Source organism: Setaria viridis, chromosome 9 (assembly GCF_005286985.2).
Source record: "Setaria viridis chromosome 9, Setaria_viridis_v4.0, whole genome shotgun sequence".
NCBI lineage: Eukaryota > Viridiplantae > Streptophyta > Magnoliopsida > Poales > Poaceae > Setaria > Setaria viridis.
Genome location: NC_048271.2, coordinates 38,820,094 through 38,839,648, shown reverse-complemented (window position 1 = coordinate 38,839,648; position 19,555 = coordinate 38,820,094). Strand labels below are relative to the sequence as shown.

Genomic DNA, 19,555 nt, shown 5'->3' with positions numbered 1-19,555 from the left:
GGGAGGGGCAGGAGGATAAAGGGGATTGAGAAAAAAAAACAGAGAGGATGGAAAGGCAATATGTTTGAGCGTGTTTTTACCTCTCAATCTCCTTTATAGCTGAAAAGTGGAAAGAGAAAAGGGAAAAAGGGGATCTGTTGAAGTTGCTCTAATACATACACTAGTTCAGCCCGAGTTAAGACAAGTTGTTGACGTTAAAATCGAGTCAACACACAAACGTACTTTAACGTGCGGTGCGCGAAGGGGCTCCTTGCAGCTCTTCTGCGCGGGCTGGTTAGACCTATATGGTAAGCCGGTTAGACCGGTCTCGCCGGGGAGCCGGCGAGGATCCAACGAACGCTTGCCCGGGAGGGATCCTATCAAGGCAGGCGCACCATGGGTTGCCCTAGACTCGGCAGGCCAAATAGGACGCCTCCCCATGCCATGGAGACAGGAAAAGAATAGCACATGGGGTTGGAAAGTAGGGTAATGAGAAAGAAAGGTAAAAGATACAAAATAGTACATTAATATGTTTTTTGATCGATTGGATGCTCTCAATCGGCCGTGACCCTTTATATTTATAGGAAGGGGAGGTCTTGCCCCTTTAGAAGTCGAAACTCTTACAAATTCCGTGTCAAAATACAATTCTTAACTTCGACTACATAGACCGAATTGGTCTGACTGCCCTGACAAACCGATCTGACCGATTTTCTTGGGTGTAGATCTTCCCGAGGTCATAACTCTCTCATCCGAATTCCAAATCGGACCTTCTACATATAAATTTTGATCTACTCGACAAGAGATACACAATGGTGATGTCCAATTTGCATTTTAAGAACTTTGGTCCAACCGATCTTACCGGTGGGGAGATCGGTTTAGAGACATGATTGTCCAGTTCTATCAATTTTGACTGCCCTCCTGTTTTATGGCAAAGTCTGCATACCAGAAAATATTCTCAAAAATTAAAATTGTCTAAAGATGATGATAAACAATACATTGCCCATATGATAGTTTCTTTGTAGATGCTAATGTAGCTAAAATAGAATTCTAGCAAATACAACATGTATGAAACTGCTACTTTCGGCTTTGAACATCTAAGCATATCTAATAACAGAAATCTTGATGCGTCCATGGTGACCAATTATGGCTCCTTGGTAAATCATAATCTTGATAATCATAAAACGAGAACCAAGGATTATACCAAAACTATGGATTATAATTAGATATACCTGAATACACACTCCACGACATATGCATCGGTGAAATAAATGATGAAGACCAATGAGAGGACTGTTGATGCCTTTTTACCCTTGGTGATAAAGAACTCCAACTTTGATTGTCTTCTAACTGATTGATTTGCTTTTGCTCGGCTATTTTCTGATATTTATGTAACAATTTAGCGAAGCTTGGCTTCTTCTTCATCACGTTGCTCTTTGGTGTGACTTTTGTAGCTCTACCAGAATTTCTAGCAAGACCGGTTAGACCGGTTTGGACACCGGTCAGACCGGTTCCTTCAGAATCCTCCACTTTGAGGTCATCTTGCCCCCCAACCGAACTGACATGTCATTCAATTATTTTATTTGAAACATGTTCAACATCAGGGGAATCTGATCGACAGAACTAGACGATGATTCTTCAATGTTCGACTTTTCTATGTCTAGTGTCAAATCTGAATTTCAATTAATCTACCATTCTTTTTGACACGATAGACTTGGTTGATCACCTTACGCTTATTTTTCTGCACAAACCGATTCTTTTGATCGAAATGGTCATTATGTATGAGTGGTGGCTCATTAATTACTGGCTCCCTGTAGGTAATGTAATATGGACATAAATATCTAGGAAGAGATGGCATATATGAATTATAAGACCACGGAGGATAAGATTCCCATGGCACATGTAAAGGTGATCCATATGATGGAAACGACGTTGATGTAGGAAAATTATTCCATTGCTGATTCTGATTATGGAACTTCTGCTTTGGAACAGATTTTGAATGCTTGGAAGTTTTAGGCCAACTAGCATCATTGACATCCTTTTGTCTTTGGGACTTAGTCAGAAGCTTCTAATTTGGCTTCAGCTTTTCCTTTTTATCCTTATGACGGCCTTTTGATTCAACGGTTTTCCAAACACCAACCTCAGGTTTCTTGGGGTTAACCATCTTTGGTTTTGATTTATTTTGCAAACCCTAGAAGAAGCGGTTAGACCGGTTTGCAAACTAGTCAGATTGGTTGCGGCATAACCGGCACCTTTGCCTTTATTTTGTTACCCCCCGATCGTCGAAGTACTAGATATAGTCTCTGTGCTCTTTCTAGGGGATTTTGGGTCAACAACTTCGGCTTGAGACTGCAGACTTGTTTCTCGACCAACAACATCACAAGTTATCAAATTTTTGCAAAGATCATTAATAACATTAGCTGGCTTTTCAATAGCCGACTTTTGAATATTAGAAACTGAATCTACTCTATCCTCTCTATCAATCAAAGATTTGAGATAATCGTTCACAAAACAGGATAGGTGAGTAGATATAGTACGTGAAGATTGTATCTCCTTCAATATGGAGATAGTCGGCGGTGGCTGCCACTCTTTAATCTTGATGACGCCTTGATCGGTTTGCATGTAACAAGATAGAAACGATTCCGTGCAGATCCGACGAGCTTCTTACTTATACTCTTCAAAAGCTTTCTCATAATCATCGTCATTCATCTCCATATGGCTAGGGTTTGATGGATTAGCCATGATGGCCAGATTCTTCTTCCCCAGCGGATTCGTAAAAAATGTGTTGGCGCTAAAATCAGGCCAACACATGAACGCACTCGAATGTACGGCGCACGGAGGGGCTCCTTGCAGCTCCTCTGCGCGGGTCAGTCAGACCGGTATGGTAGGCTGGTCAGACCGGTCTCGTCGGGGAGCCCAGCGAGGATCCAACGAACGCCCACCTAGGAGGGACCCAGTCGGGGCAGGCGCACCTTGGGTTGGCCTAAGCTTGGCAGGCCAGCTAGGATGCCTCCTCATGCCATGGAGATAGGAGAAAAATAGAACATGAGGTTGGAAAAGTAGGGTAACGAGGAACAAAGGTAAAAGATGCAAGATAGTAGATTGATATATTTTTTGATCGATTGGATGCCCTCAATCGGCAGTGGCCCTTTATATTTATAGGGAGGGGAGGTCTTACCCTTTTAGAGTCGAAACTTTTACAAATTCCGTGTTAAAATACAACTCTTAACTTGGACTACATAGACCGAACCGGTCCGACCGCCCTGGCAAACCGGTTTGACCGATTTTCCTAAGTGCAGATCTTCCCGAGGTCATAACTCTCTCATCCAAATTCCAAATAAGATGTTTAACATATGAATTTTGATCTACTCAACAACGGCTACATAATGATTAAGTTCAATTTGTATTTTGAGAATTTTGATCCAACCGATTTGACCAGTGGGAAGACTGGTTCAGAGACCTGATCGTAGCAATTTTGACCTCGAACACAAGTATTGGTCCTCCTCTGACCCAAAGACCCACCTCATACATGGAAAATCGTATGGTCTGGCTCAATATGGTGTTTTCGGCAAGCATAACATTACTGTATATATCGATCCATTCCATCGTTAGGAGTCTTCATTTGCACAAGTCAAAAAAAAATTGGGTAAAGAACGTCCACAAACTTCATCTCGCACCCATCCCCGATTGACCCCTCGTGAAGCGGAGGGCTTGTGGATCGAACGCCTGGCTACCGATGGTACATGGGATGGTCGTGGCTTTGGCTTCAATGTGGTGACCCGAACCGCGAGGGTCCAGGCCCACTTCTCGAATTTAGAAAACCAAAGGGAATTAGACCCCTTTTTACATCTACAGTAAACTCACAGGCGCTCAGACAAAGCAAAATGCGAAACACTGATCATTTCATATTCGTCTTCAGCCATCAGTTTAACATGGGCTTGTGCTCACAATTCAGATTACAGATAGATGTGACTATGCGAATGAGACAGCAGGAAATTGAATTCTCAAGATGCAAGCTTATTTTCTTAAGCGAATCTGATGACAAACTATCCAGCGACCTATAGATCACCAGGCACTGTAGCTCAAGATCTAAATGTAACTGCGTATATGTTTGTTGCCGATCATGCAGACCTGATACTCAGTCTTTTTTAAATGAGTGCAAATACATGTTGCTATTGTTTTCTGCTGACTAATCGTCAGCATTGTTTTCTTTAAGGAAACATACCTGAACTTTTAACTTAACGTGTGCATATTTTTAATCTCAACCACACTTATTGTTGATCCAGTTTAACTCAACCTAAAGACCAACATCAAAGATATACATGCATGGAACATCGTATGGTCTAACCTAGTACAATGTTTTCTATAGTCACAGAATATACCTATAGATGTTTTGTGAAGAAATCGCATCTCCAATCATCTGCACTTGCTATGTGAAATAAATCTAAATATTATGTGAAAGAAAAAAATAGACTCTCCTCCTGTCTCCTCCTAGGTTCACCTTACTAAAATGCTTGTAGTCACTATTCTTAGTTAGACGAGGCCTCTCTATATATATGTTGATTGTTTTTTAATTCTTTGGATTAATGAATTAATCTTGCATTAGCTTAATTTTTTACTAACATTTAATCATCAATAATGTAACATCCCTCTTTTTAGAACATTTAAAAATACAAACTTTTTAAAAAATTTCTTTAAACTAAACATACTTCCTTTCTCCCAAAACATTCAAACTCTTTTTACAAACAAACCTTGCATAAATATGAGCATATGTGTCGCACTTGATTGTTCTAGGAATTTCTCGACCATCTTTCTCTCCCAATCCTAGCAATACCTTCAATAAACCCTTGATTCCAAAACCCTTTGAAATAATATTTGATCATACTACTCCTATTCAAACCCTATGTCAAACCCCCATGAATATTATTCGAATATAATATTCAAATCCTCAATCTCATCTATATCAAAACCTCTCATCATCAAAGTCCTAGAAACCTTTTCAAAATATTTCCTTTTTTAAAAATCCTAAACTTAATATTCAAATCTAAGCACCTTAACTCCCAAACCCTCCCAAAATATTCCCTTTTTATTCCCAACTCAAGCTTACCCCTCAAACTTCCTTCAAATTAAATCCATTTCAAATTTGAACTTAAAACTTCTTTCAAACAATTGGGAAACCATTTAAGTACAATACAGGCCGGCAACCTCGTATTTGGCCCACCCCTTCTCTCAGCCCAGCGCTCCCTATCCTACCACACGCTCGGTCCACCTCATTCTGGCCTGCTCCCACACCCAGGCCAACCCATCATCCCGGCCTAGCTTCCCCCCACACTAGCCCAGCTCCGGCACACGGCCCACATGGCCCACCGCGCCGCCAGCCCAGCACCCTCCCGTCTCCTCTACGCTCTCCAGTGCCACCGCCGGCGAGGAGATTCCCCCAGTGCCACCGCGCTGTCCTCGCCGTGCTGCCGCCTCTTTTACCAAGCCACCGCATCCAGGATCCACCCCCTTCCCCTCTCCTCTCCCCTCCTTCCACCTCTCTGCCTAACAAAGCCACACGCTGCCCACGCGGCCACCTCGCCCACTGCACTGACACGGCCGGCCGCCGGTACACGCCCCTTTCCCTCTCCTTCGCCGCCAAGGAGTCGACCGGCCTCATCCACCTGGCGACTTGGCAGTCCCGCGTGCGCTTGCCCTTATCCCCGCCTTGCCAAGCCAACAGCACCGCCTGCCACCACTGCCGCCCGCCATTAAAGCCGGCATAGAGCACATCTCCCTGCCGGCCTCATTTGCCCGGCCACCATCGCCCTGTCCTCATCTCCTTGACGACATGGCGGCTCCGCGAGCTCCCTCTATGGCTATAAATAAGCCCCGCCTCACCTCCCCGGCACTCCACAGTGACCCGAGGAGCTCGAGCTTTGGCCCTCCGCGGCCACGCCTTTTCCCTCCCCTCCCCTATCTCCACAAAGCCACCAGCGAGTTCCTCTTCACCTCCTCTCTCCGCTGGTGGTGTCCGTGGAGCCGGTGGCGACTAGATCCGCCATTCCGGAGCGATTCCGGCGCCCCCCACGGCGACGCCCATGGCGCCGTGGTGGCATCGCTCGGCCCCGACCAACCGGCCTATGCAGTCCCGCTCCCGTCCAGCCGCTGTTCCCCCTCGCTCTCTCTCCATTAGCCTGATGGGTGGGCTCGGCTAGCTGACGCCGTCTGCCCCGTCACCCCGGCTTGGGTGGACACGATCCACCGTGGACCAGTGTGGCGCAGCTCCGGCCCACCGAGTCCACAATGCCGACGCACGGTACAGCACGCTGGGTGGACCTTACCACCTCTGCGCCATCCACGAGAAATGGCTACGTGCACCCGTTAAGTGCACACCACTTTTTACTTAGAATCCTTCCCATCCAAAAATTCCCAAAATTTCTCAAAAATACTACAAAATATTCTAAGCCTACCCATGCCTTCTATCTCCATTGTTCATCCCATATAGATCCTTTTCCAAAATATCATCCTCGCACATAATAGAAAAACCCTATGAAAGTGCACCTGGAAATTCGCATCTCACCCATCCTTATTCCGAAAAACCTAGAAAAATTCCTAAAAATATCTTAGAGCCACCTAAGCCTATTTCCATGCCCACCTTGCCAGGCTCCACCTCAGTGGCCGAAGTGAGTCTGTCGAGCAAGCTCTGACCTCAATTTTACATCCGCTTGATCTTGCCCGAGCTCCACCTTAGTAGTCGAAGTGAGTTCGTCATACAAGTTCTCTAGCTTCCACTTGATCTTGTCCAACTGCGTCTGTAGCCGTGTACACTATCCCCTAGTACTAGGACAGACCAACTATCGCACAAGCTCCCAGGTTCCACCTCCACCCTAGATAAGGAAACTTGACCAACTCCACCCGCTGTAGAGTCGAAGCTGAGCCTGTCGTGAAAGTTTCCTACCCTTGAAACCCATAAGCACCACCCAGCACCCAAATTATTCCTAGAATCTATTCCAAAACCCAGCCATTATGTTGCCCAATTTGAACCTCATATGTTAACCAAACCTAGTCGTCGTGCCACCCAATCAAAACTCTAGATATCCATCAAAATAAGCCGTTATGCCACTCGTCCAGAACTGAAAGGATTTAGGATGTTGACTAGAGGAGGGGTGAATAGTCAAACCTGAAAATTTTTACAACTTCGAACAAGTTTATCAGCGACTTCCAAAAATTTTGGAGAAATCTTCGGATTTTTCAAAGATTGAAAGATTTGAACTACAATCTCAAGAAAAACTTGCTGAAAAGTAAATCAATGAATATAGGTTATTCACCATGTTATTCTAAGCCTTTGGCACAAGATAGCACAGTTGGAAACTTGCCAGAAATGTAGATCGAGCTCAAACCCTAGAAATATGTTCTATGCTTGAATATGAATGAATTTAAGAACTGTTGGAGTATAAGTGAATTGCCCACCTTTCCCTATCAGCTTAAGCTTTTTGGTTGAATTGGCTGGTGCATGCAACTCAATATGGTATCAGGGTCAGAGGTCTCGAGTTCGAATCCTGATGGGCGCGATTAAATAAAATAATTGCAGCCTACTCCAATCTCAACGTATGCGGCCTGAGGGAGTCTGCACGTGAGGGCGAGTGTTGGAGTATAAGTGAATTGCCCACCTCTCCTCATCAGTTTAAACTTTTAGGTTGAACTGGTTGGTGCATGCAACTCAATAAGAACAACAAGCATAAGAGACACAAGGATTTGTTTCCCGGAGTACAACTTCACACCTTCAAGCCTACGTCTCCGTTGAGGACGCACGAAGGGCGGGCTTTTCACTCCTAAGCCACTTTCCTCCCTCTCCGTTGAGGACCCACGAAGGGCGTGCTTTTCACTCCTAAGCCACTTTCCTCCCTCTAGCGACCACAAAGATCAAGCTAGAGTCACTTATTCAATCGTAGGGGTAATACAAACTTCCCAAGGCAGCCACAATCCTTGGATGCTCGACGGGCAACGTCTAGTCGGCTAGGAGCTTGAAGCTCTAAGAGTAACAAACGCGTAATCACCGGCTTGACGAAAAACAAGCTGCTTAAGAGATGGAGATTCAGCTCACTAGCACTCACCCTTGCTCTCTCTAAAATCTCTTCTTAAATCCCCACCAAATCTCACAAAGAATGCCAAAGGGGAGCAAAGAGGGGAGTTAAAAGCTTTTCTGAAGTTTAGCACTGAAGCGTCCCAACATAAGTAGAGACTAAATGTGATACAAATATCAGTCCCAGGAGGCTGATAACACATGTACTCAATAGATGGTTCATAAACTATACAACTCCCGAGGGAGTGGGCGTGAAAGCCACGCCGAAACAATAAGTAAATAAACAACAGCAGCGAGCCAAGCTACTGCCAAGAGACAACACTCGAGACTACACGGCAACGGAAGCATTCTACAAAGGCCAACACCACAGGCAGCGTTGGGTGCGGAAGCGACCTTCTACTCAAAGTCTTCAGCGATGTACTCCGGGTCTTTCTCTAGAGCAACAAAGCAAGGGTGAGTGCAAAAGTACTCAACAAGTCCAACCCCATCCACGGAGGGGGATACAATCAAGAATATGCACAGGTTATATCAAGGATAAGGCTAAGGTTTATTTGCAATAAAGCTAGGTTTTACAACACATGCAAGGGTTCATTTTCAAAATTATTTTCGCAAAGCATTTCTTTTAGTAACTGAATCATTAATTGGGGTTAATCCAACACAAAGGATCCAAGTTTTAATGCTACCGGACTCCCCGTCCGCAATAGTTCACGGCACAACTGCCGGAAAAATTCAACACACACCATGAAAATCATCCATCTCCCAAACACTAGTTATGTGACCAAGTCGTAACTCGTCTAATGCTATGGACACGGCTACCCGGATAGGTTTTAACTCTGCAGAGGTTGTACACTTTTCCCACAAGTAGGGTACCGCAGCACGATCACCTTAGTGCCGGTGCAGATCCTATCAAAGCCATTACCCACCTTAGCTAAGCCAGACTAGCCAACACGGAAGCAACCAAAGGGTTAATGACCTACTAACGAGGTCTTAACCGGGACCTAAGTCACAAAGATCTTACTCCTTCTCCATGGTCTCCCGTTGCTCAACTAGCTCTCCTGATGACTAACAGACTAGCTTGTGGGATTTATGCTAAGCCGCTGCCGCATACAACGGTCAAGTGGTTGCACGATGTTGGATTAGGCAAGATGACACATCAACTCGGTCCTTAATTTGTGACAAGAATGATATCTCCCAACCTTGCTCAACCACAAAGATACGAGCCCAACTTATTGGCATTTCACATAAGAAACACCCATCCATCTCATCTAAGCATTTCTTTCCTTTATTTTTGAAAACCAATTTTCCCTTTTAAAAATACTCACACATTTATTCTTTAACAAAATACATTGTAGTCATGATTGGATTGAGTAACAAGGTCCGAAGCATTCTAGCAGTAATTATCATCCAAACAGAGCAAATCATATTTAGAGACAATTATAGGACAATCAAGGAATAATCATAACAATTAAGGGGTGGCTATCCAACCATGTTTCAGCGGTGAAATAATATGCAATTTATAAAACATGCCAATAGGTTGTGTTTGAAAAACTAGGATAAATGTGCATCAAAGGGTGAGATTGGAGTTGCCGTCCTCAAAGCCTTCCGGGAGTTCTTGCTCGCGATGCTAGTCTTCAGGCTCGGGCTCGCGGTCAAACTCCTCCTCGAGCTCCTCCTCGGGTACTACGCGATTTACGGCACACACAATCGGGCACACAATAAATAAAAGAAAAAAATAGCATTTTACCCGTTGAGCTCAAATAGAGAACACGAACGAAAATTAGGAGGAATGAGTATTTTCATGGAATTTGAAGATGACTCAGCGGGAATATATTGGAGGATGGTGGTCGAATTTGGGATTAATTGGAGGAAGTTTGGCGCATGAAATAATGAGATAACCGTGTACTAGGGGATTAAAACAAGGTTTATGACTAAACTGCGAGAACCAGGGACCTAGTTGTAATTATTTTTGGGAGGTGGAAGGGCTTATATGCAAGAGAATATTTGAGAGAGGTGGGAGGGCTGTTTCGCGAATAGGAAGAAGTAGCTTAGATCGAAATTGGGGGGGTTTCTTTTTTCTCTATATCGTGCGTTATAGGGACTTAGGGGAGGGGCGCCCAACGAGGGGCGGTCGGCGTAAGCTCGTTGATGGTGAGGATTGGTGGGGGGGAATATAGAGGAGGCTTTGGGGACTCCGTTTGTGCGCTCACCTCGTCGAATTGGCGAAAGGAAGCGAGAGGGCCGACGATGGACAGGGAGCGGGCAGAGCTCTAGCGAGGGCGGGTTGTAGTTGGGCGGCGCGCATGGGAAGGGGCGGTGCTTGGGCATAGGGGAGTGAGGGCGTGGTGGTGGTGAGCTAGTGGCGAGCGACGGCTGGGCTTAGCCCCTTGGCCCCTTTTATAGGCGGCGGCCGGGGAAGACGACAACGGCGCACAGGTGAGCGGCGTTAATGGCGGCCGAGATTCCCGGCCGGTGGCGAGGTGAGGTGGACTTCCGCATGGATGGTGTGGCGGGGCCAAGCTCGAGCGGCGAGGAGCACAGGGTGAAGGCCGGTGGGGGGAGGTGCGCCAGGGAGAGGGCGCCGGCCGGTGCATCTCGCCAGCGCGCGCGGGGAGCGAGGCGCGTGGGGCCGGGGGCGCGTAGGAGAGAGGGGGTGGCGCGTGCGACAGGGGCGTCGGGCGGGCTAGGGAGAGGAGCCGGCACCAGGGGAGTGATGCTGGGGGGACGGCCAGGGTAGGCAGGCATGCGGCCAGCCAGGAAGAAAGGAGGAGGAGGAAGAAAGAAGGAAGAAGGAAGGAAGAGAAGAAGGAAGGGAAAAGAAAATAGAAAAGAGAAAAAGGAAGAAGGAGAAAACAAGAAAAAGAAAAGGGAGAGTCAGCGGTGATTGCGGAAAACGATCGGGGCACGCGCGGCAGTCTTTCGCCTGGCACGCGGCGGAATTCGCGGAGGATGAAAAGATGGTTGTCGGCGTTGAGTGCTGGGATGACAAAATCGCTGGGAAGGAAAGTATTTCCGGGAGCTCAATGGTCAAAAGATTTTGAAAACAAATTTTAGCGGATGATCTGAGTTAGTGAATTTTTACAGATGTTACAAGCACAGTGAGAAGTCAAGAGTGCTTCTATGGGAGGGGGTGAGGGGGTATTTATACCCCTTCACCCCAAAACTAGTCGTTGGGGATTAAATTCCGGAATTTGTCCGAAAACTTCCGAATCCTTCAGATTCTTCTAGAAAACTTTCCAAAAAAATTCGAACCTCTGGAACTTCTCCAGAAACTCTGTAACCTCCGGAATATTCCGGAAGATATTCCGAAAAATTCCGAAACTCTCAAGTTAGCATCATTCTAGGTATTTCCATGTGATGTGCAGGTGCAAAGGTGTCTATCATAGGTTTGTTAGGTCATCTTGAGCACCTTTTTCAATGTAAAGACCAAAGATCACGCATCCCTCTTAATAGTGCGGCATTCCGATACTCAAATTCAAACCGAAAATAAATTTAAACTTCAAGGTATGACTTTTATCTATTCATTTCCTTTTAAGGGGTCCATCACAAGTGCTCTAAGACCAATAATCCTTTTAAACCTACTTATGTACTTAAAACTTTGTTAGATACTTAAGCTTGCATCATTAAATCACCAAAACCTACTTAAGGGGACCAAGATACTCTTCAAGAACCCTAGAAAATCCATTATTAATTTCTTAGAATTCTCTTAGAAATTAAACAAATTTATCTGTTAATTATTTAGAAACTTATTTTTAAATAATTAATAAACCATTCATCCTTTATCCGGGAATTATCCTTAGAAATCTAATAATTCCCAAAATATCCATCAACTATCATATTTCATCTTCTTTAGTCATACATTGATTGCTAGAACTGATTGCATGTTTGTTTGTTTGTTTATATGCTTGTGTGATATGAGGACATGACCAAGATCCGGCCGGAAATCATGAATCCAGAAGGTACGAAGCCGAAGGTCCAGCCGTCCAGAAGACGTGTAGATACGCTAGCCTGGTCAGGCTCCAACTCCAACATGAAGCCGAAGATCAAGAGAACAAAAAGCCAAGACCCTTGATCATATTTCTATCCTACATTTTCATAGATAATAAAATTTACCAAGATAATAATTTGATATGCATATGCTGTAAGGTTATAGGAGTAATCCACCTTTATTCCCACTCTCGCCTTCACTTGAAGCCAATTCTAGCCAGAAATCCTATTAATAACCCCGGTCACGACTAGATCGATGATCGAGTGTCATTAACAAATAGAATTCCAGGAATATCAAAAATATAATGTTTTTATGAAAATCCTAGGAGATGTGAGTTTTATAATAAAAGCTACCTAGAAACCGTTAAGGACAGGACAAGGGAATAAGGGGGCAACCTTGGTAGAGGATCCTGTCCAAAAAGCTTACTCCGGTCACATAATGACCGGCTTGCGGGAAAGTCTTTCTAGTGAAATGTGCAACCATACGTGCCAGAAAGGTACAACCTTCGGGAGTGCCTAATCATGTGAGGCCTTGATTCACACCACACCAACGGAACCATGTAAACCATCCCAAGGGGTCACAGTGGGCAACAGGTAGGTTGGAGCAGGATGTTCACAAAGTCCCATGTCCGATCGACATGGGTCATAAGTTGAGGTCCATAGGACCTGGTGGCATTGTGTGCCACGTTATGAGGCTTATGTTTCCTGGGATAGTATGGACGTAGTATGGCCCCTGTTTAGACCTCAGTTGTAGCTATGGATGGAACTGGAAAATATTGTCTAGAAATAGACGTTGGTCAGTACCGCCTGAAGTTGAGGTATGGGATGGTCGAACGTATGAGTAAAGTGTACACCTCTGCACAGAGTCATAAATCTATCTGAGTAGCCGAGGCTCACGGTTACGAGCCCACATAGTCAAAGATCACGTTGATTAGTATCATAACTTGAGTGTGGTAAGATGGGGCTGAGGCTCTAGGACAATAAGTGTGAAATAAGGCGTAAGCCGGCCCAGAAAGACCCTGATGGCCTCTGATCCTCTCTAAAACTTAGGAACCGGCAGGGAAGGTAAGATTCCCCCTCCAGGGCCAACAACTTAAAATATACTTACTTCATCTTCCTTTTCCAAAACTCACTCACCTTGCATAAAATAGGTTTAATAATCAAACCACACACCCTTTCCTTGATTTTCCCTGCATTCAATATAATTTCAACATCATTTATACAGGAGTAGATCTTACCTGGTGCTATGAATTCATTCTTGAGTGATGGATATCTGCACCGCTCTCCACTACGTAAGGTGAAACTTATTTTTCTATGAATTTAAGTGTCGTTTATTACTTAAAATACTAAACTATGATGATGACTATATTAGTCTACTGATACAGGGACTAATACAGGCGATCAGAAGACCTCCACAAATAAGCTATAGAAGCTAGTAGTAACATACTTAAAATTGATTCTAAATGTCTTTATTTACTAATTCTCGCCACTACCGCAGTGGCATCCGTTCGCTTGGGGCATGCTCCTTCAGGCATATAAATAGCGCTTGATTTATTTATACATTGACGCTTAACTTATTCCCATTGGTTGCACCCCAAATCCAGTTATGCGTAGAACACTTGTAATATTCAAATCTTGAGATTACATTATTTGTAGTGCATGGTCATTCATATATAAAATTATTAAACTATCTTATGTGACAAGTTTGATGTACAATTTTCATGTTTACCACCTATATATGCCAAAACTTATTACTGGTTAAATGTTTGAACGTGAAACAGTATCAACGGGATTCATATCAACACAAAGAGAAGAGATTTTGAGTTTTGCTAATTAAGTTGTCCTAGGGAGGGAAAGAACAAAGTAGTACAAATGAATGAGTTTGATGGTTCATGTTATATATGCAAGTGGATAGAGGGATTTAATCCGCCTGTAGGTCCCGTTGAAGTTAAAATATCCCTTTTTACATTGGGAGGTAGGTAAATCAGGTGAAGTAGGGAAAAGGTTCAAGATGGAACTCCTTTTATGACCCATTAAGAATAGAGGCCCGACCCAACCAAACTTCCAGATGGGTCGGTCGTATCGTGGCAGGCCCAATCGCAGTCGCAAGTTGCAGGTAGAAAAAAGTGAAGGCAAATTATGCAGATGTCCTAGTCATAGAAATTTTTCAATCCGGAAAAAGAAATGCACTCTAGGGTTGGTCCATGAACTAATCTACTCTGAAGCACCATTAGCCAACGCAGATCATCATTTAACAGTTGGAAACAGACAGTATGTTCACTACTGACTGCTGTTACATCGAAAAGACGCTATGTTTGGGACATCTCAACAGAAGAAAATATTTCAGTGGCATGCATGCTGAATTACGTACTGTTAGCTTCTCGTGAGTAATACTGGTTAAAGCAGTGAACTCAGGGGTCGTTGAAGCATCCTTGCCAGCCCAAGTTAGAAGCCTGCTACCCCTTCTTAAGACAAAGCTCAGGGGACGTCTCTTCCACCCGAGGTCGAGTTTTTTTAAATTACGTACTGTAGAATTCATCACTACACCGGTAGTCATACGCAATCGTCATTTGTAGGCTCAAAGCAGTCTGAATTCTGAATTCTCACGGTCCTAGTTTAGGATCTGTAGGCTGTAGCTAGTAGGAATAGCTGTAAATTTTCAGTGCTAAGTATCCTCCATTAATTTCTTTTCAGATATTTTCAATGCTCACCTGCTACAGTGGATAGAGTAGGAAAAGGAGAGCTTAGCTGCATGTTAATATTTCGCTTATGAATTATAATTGTCCCTTAAAACCAGGTTAACTATACAAGCCTCAAATGTCGTGATCGGACTCACCGAAATAATGTTTCAGACAAGAGGGCGAGTGGTTTTGGTTGAAACCATCCAAATTTTCGGGCGTCACTGGCCACGCCTGCACTCCATTTCGTGGATGCAATTAGTCACACCCGTGCGGGCAAACGCCCCTGTCCCTTTCATCTCATTTTGGTGTTTCCAAGTTGAGTATTACAAAAAAAAAAACTTCATTCCGTTCTTCAGATGTGCTGGACCTGACGTCTCAAGACCTGATGATCTCATGGATCTTTGTTGTTTCCTCTGTGAAGATTGCAGCAGTGGAAACCCCTGATTTTGTCGACTAAACTACGGTTACAGACTAATGCATGATACGCAAAGTTTGTGTAAAAGATTAATAAAATTTTAAGGATGAATATCTGTGTGCGACAGCTGTTTGAGACTTTGAGTTAGCTTTCTTGCTGAAAACTTCGGGCGACGAACCTTACCTGTGGAATGTGGATTTGGCTCCAAATGGGTATGCTAAATGAAGCAGTATAGCTAGCTCACTGATTGATAATATCATACTGGTCTCATGCGGGCCAATATTTTTAATCACCGTGTGATGTAATTGCAATATTTTGGCGAAAGAATAGTTTAGGTGTGGCTAGGTTTGCTTATCCTGCTATCCATGAGAGTGAGATGTGTGGGCTGTCGGCTTTGCAATCTCTTCCCAAGCGTGCTCTCTCTCTTTTTCTTGATCACAAACTTGCAATCTTATGCAACTTGTGGTAGATAAAGAGGTCAGTCAGAAACATTTCTCTGTTGGCATTATGTGGCATTTCAAGATTCTGTTTCTCCAATAAACCAATAGCAAACTTAACATCTATTTTGAAGATGGGGCGAATTCTCCACATTAAAAATCATTATCACTACTGTTGAAAGAGTAACATGGATAGGTCATTTAGCTTATCATCTTATTAGACCTCGTCATATGGATATTATGTTCCAGTTCATGCCTCATGCTGAGAAACCTTCAGCCTCAACAGCATATCAAGTGATTCACATGTTCACACAAACATGAATCAAAAACACTCTTTTAAAAATCTAAAACTGTAGCTGCATATCATTACATCTCTAGTTATCTCAGAAAGCAAAGTTTCACTTACACATACCGTCATACGTTTTTCTCTATGCGGAGACACGCTGCGTGTCCACCATGAGACCATGACCAGGCACTATTTTTTTTACACGTCGCAGAAGCATGCATGGTATCATCGGTCTCGTACTTCTTACGCGGACATGTACATGCACATATAGTAATTAACCGTGCCTGATTACCTCAGCTCGTGCAGCTTCTCGTTTAGCAGATGGCGCAGGAGTTGGGGTTCTCCTCCATGCTCTGCACGTAGTAGTGGGTGTTCATTGGCGGGTAGTAGGCCCGGTACTGGTTCATCAGCTCGGCGAGGATCTGCTGCTCCGTCGGCGCAGCCGCCTTCTTGCCGTCCTTCTCGTCGCCGTCCTTCTTAGCGTCGCCGTCCTTCTTGTCGTCGCCGTCCTTCTTGTCGTCACCGTCTTTCTTCTTCTCCTCCTCCTTCTTCTCCGGCTCCTTGGCCGGGCCGACCGAGTCGATGTTCGCCGCCCACGAGGCCTTGCGCAGCTTGCTCACCACGTTCACCGGGTCCACCATCCCGATCACCGTCATCTTGTGCGACGCCATGTCCACGGATATCGAGTCGATCCCTGCAGGGCACGACAGGTTATTAATTCGTCTCTCCCCGATGCCTGATGAGAAACAGCAACAAGAAGAAACAAGCAGAGCTGCCATGGTACCGCTGAGCGTCGAGACGGCCTTCATGGCCTTCTGCTTGTCCTTGTTGTCGTGCAGGTCTATCTTCACCACGATTTTCTGCACCAAAGGATCGAAGCATATGAGAAAGAAAATTGGACCGTTGGATTCTGTGCTGAGCAGAGAGGTCGAACTCGAACAGGGGAGGAAGCACAGGTGAGCAAAGAGCAAAAGCAGAGCATAAAAGAAAAGACGAAGCGAATTATTCTTGGATTCCAAAGGAAGATCCTAACGAGAAAATCCCCATACCCCTGGAAAGGCGACCAGCTTTGTGCGCACGTACGGCGGAAAGAAATCAGGCCACGACCAATGCATGCAGCACGAGCACGTCTTACCTTCGACATGTCGCCGGAGGAGTGGGAGCACGGCCGGGCGGCGCACCAGAAAGAGGCCGGCTGCCTGCAGGAAGGACGAGGGCTGGTTGGAAACTGTGGGATGGAATAATGGCGCCGAGTCCGCTGAGAAGGTTGGGGGTCACAACTGCAGAAAAGCAATGGTGGGAGAGCTCGGAGGAAACGCTAGGAGGAGAAGCTGTAAATAAAGCGGCAGCCCGGGGTGTCCCGTATCGAAAAGTCAAACAGGGAGGGAAAGGGAATGGCTACCGAAAGTTGGCCGAGAGCAAATCTTTGTTCTCTTCCTCACAATTCGTTACTAGTGCATTATATTGTCCGCCTTTTCTCAAAGAAGGGCTTTTTGGATGACGGATGAAAGCTCCGCCTTTGTCCTTGTCAGAGATGATGAATCAGTAGTTCAGTAGTGCCCAACATTATATGAGCTTAGGGCCTATTTGACTCAATGCTGGAGGCACGGAACTAGCTTCGCGTGAAATTATGGTCGAAGGGGCATCTGTGGTAAACTAGGGATAATCAATATTTTTGGCTAGCTTGCCCTCAAAAAGAAGTATATTTTTGGCTAGCTACATACTCTAAAGAAATCTCCAAATATAAGGGGGGCATATGACCCCATCTTTATTTCCACTATCCTCCGACACTCTTCAGAAGTATATGTTTAGTCATGCATTAGTTTATTATGTTTATTGTGCTACATGGTTAGCATTACAGTCATGGTCATGGGTTCCTGTTTTTATTAATATTGCTTTACGACCCACTTGTCATAGAACCTTGCCAAATAGATGATCATTTTCTTTGCTACAATTCTCATGACATGCGTAACTTTGGAAATTGATACAAGTGATTTTACCTAGAACCCTAATTTACACATATATTATAATGTATAGTTAATTTTCCATCTCACAAACATTCACAATGGTGCCAACATTCCATTTTGCTCCTATTCAGGAAACAGACGAGCTATCATTAGCTTCATGGGCATACACATCAATTTATACTAAGGACAAACAATCTACCAAATAAAAATCAAAATTGCCCAATAGTCGTGCTTCTTCAAGTAGCAGATTCTCAAAAAGGCGGGTCTTAGAAAAGCGGACATATTTTAGGTAGTTTCCACATATATATATTTGTGATAAATGAGGATTGGGTTCGATGGCAATGTGTGGAGGTCAAGATGAGACTGACCTTCGCTCTTATTCTTGCCCACTTTATTTTCTAATCATAATCCAACATTACTTTTTTTGTCTATCAAGTTACGTTTATCATGCTATTTTGGTTTATCCAATCTCTTCGAAAGGTGGGGGATATTTGGCATATGAAAATTGGATTATTTTTTTTAGCTTGGTGGGTTCCAGCAAGAGCTAAACCCTAGGCATAAGAACTTCTCAATGAGCATGATGTCGATGCTGTTTGCCGCTCCTTTTCTAAACCTCCCCCCCCCCCCCCCCCCCCCCCTTGTCTCTCTTGCTACACTTTCTTACGTGGCATGATAAAGCTGAGGTGGAGGGATTGGCTGCATTGGTTTGCAGCCTTATGTGCTGTTTGGATGAAGATTTGTAGTAGTGTTTGTATGGACTTGTTCACCGTCAGGCATTTTATACTGCCACTTGTGTAAGCTGTAGAGTATAGAATTGTAGTGTAGCGGGAGTTTCAGATTCTTGTCATTCCTCCAGCCACTGGAATTGACATACGTAGGATGACACGAACCCCTGGACCGACCTTACGTTTATGGTATGGATTTTGTGAGCTTATGCCCACTTGTGCCTTCATCGAGCTATGGACAATTGAAATTTGTGTAGTCAAGGTGCAACGACTTATGTAGAAACTACAGAATTTTCTGCACTGTTCCAAATCCTTTTTGCTCTTACAACAATTTCATGACTCCCGGAGATATTTTACGAATAGCTAGCGGTTATTCATTACTTATAAAATTCTCAAGTGGCCAGTCTTTTTTAAGAAAAAATAAATATTGGTTAAGGATTCTTAGTTGTTTATTTGTTTTTCCTCTTGGGAAATGTCCAAATTAAAGCGGAAAAAACCCTCAGCTCCTTAATAAAAAAATATGAAAAAGAAGTACTCTCGGCCATTTGACAAGAACACTCAGGAAATCTTTGATGTCATGTAGTGAAATGAGATCTTAGCTGGGTATTTTACTTTGGCTATCACACTTACTGGTCGATCTGTTTGCTTTCTACGAAGCGCACACACATTTGCAATATTTGAATTTTATGGTTTTAGTTAACTTTTTCTAATATAATAGAGTAGGGAGTTGTTCGGAAAATGTTTCTCACGCTAACATTATTGGGTCCATGTATCAAGGAAATAGAGTCGGCAACATCTAGGGAAACATTTCCTCATCAAACTGATGATAAGCCTGAATTTATTTGATTTTTTGTGATATCTCAGACAACATTTTACTAATGGCTTCAAAAAACTTTTCGGGCCCCTTTGGAAACGCCAAACCCGAGCAGGATCCCGGCCTTTTCCTCGGGTTGGAGGCCCATGCGACAATCCATCCACGGGCCAATCAACCTTGCCTTTTGGAAGCCTATCTGCTAGGG

At 44.2% G+C, this 19,555-nt stretch overlaps 1 protein-coding gene across 1 annotated transcript; it reads right to left on the bottom strand.

The window, feature by feature from the left end:
* Window positions 1-15,876: 15,876 nt before the first annotated feature.
* On the bottom strand, window positions 15,877-17,254 carry LOC117836641 (heavy metal-associated isoprenylated plant protein 39). The gene is made up of 3 exons (XM_034716107.2): window positions 16,980-17,254; window positions 16,629-16,704; window positions 15,877-16,538 (listed from the first exon to the last, which is right to left on the bottom strand). Exons 1-3 carry the CDS (start codon window positions 16,986-16,988, stop codon window positions 16,159-16,161), a joined length of 465 nt encoding a protein of 154 aa, XP_034571998.1. The 5' UTR covers window positions 16,989-17,254; the 3' UTR covers window positions 15,877-16,158.
* Window positions 17,255-19,555: the final 2,301 nt, after the last annotated feature.

Bases quoted from the DNA above. Each gene is read 5' to 3' on its own strand.
- LOC117836641 (XM_034716107.2), bottom strand. The intron at 16,539-16,628 runs GTACCATGGCAG...CGTGCCCTGCAG, and splicing joins GGCCGTCTCGACGCTCAGCG to GGATCGACTCGATATCCGTG.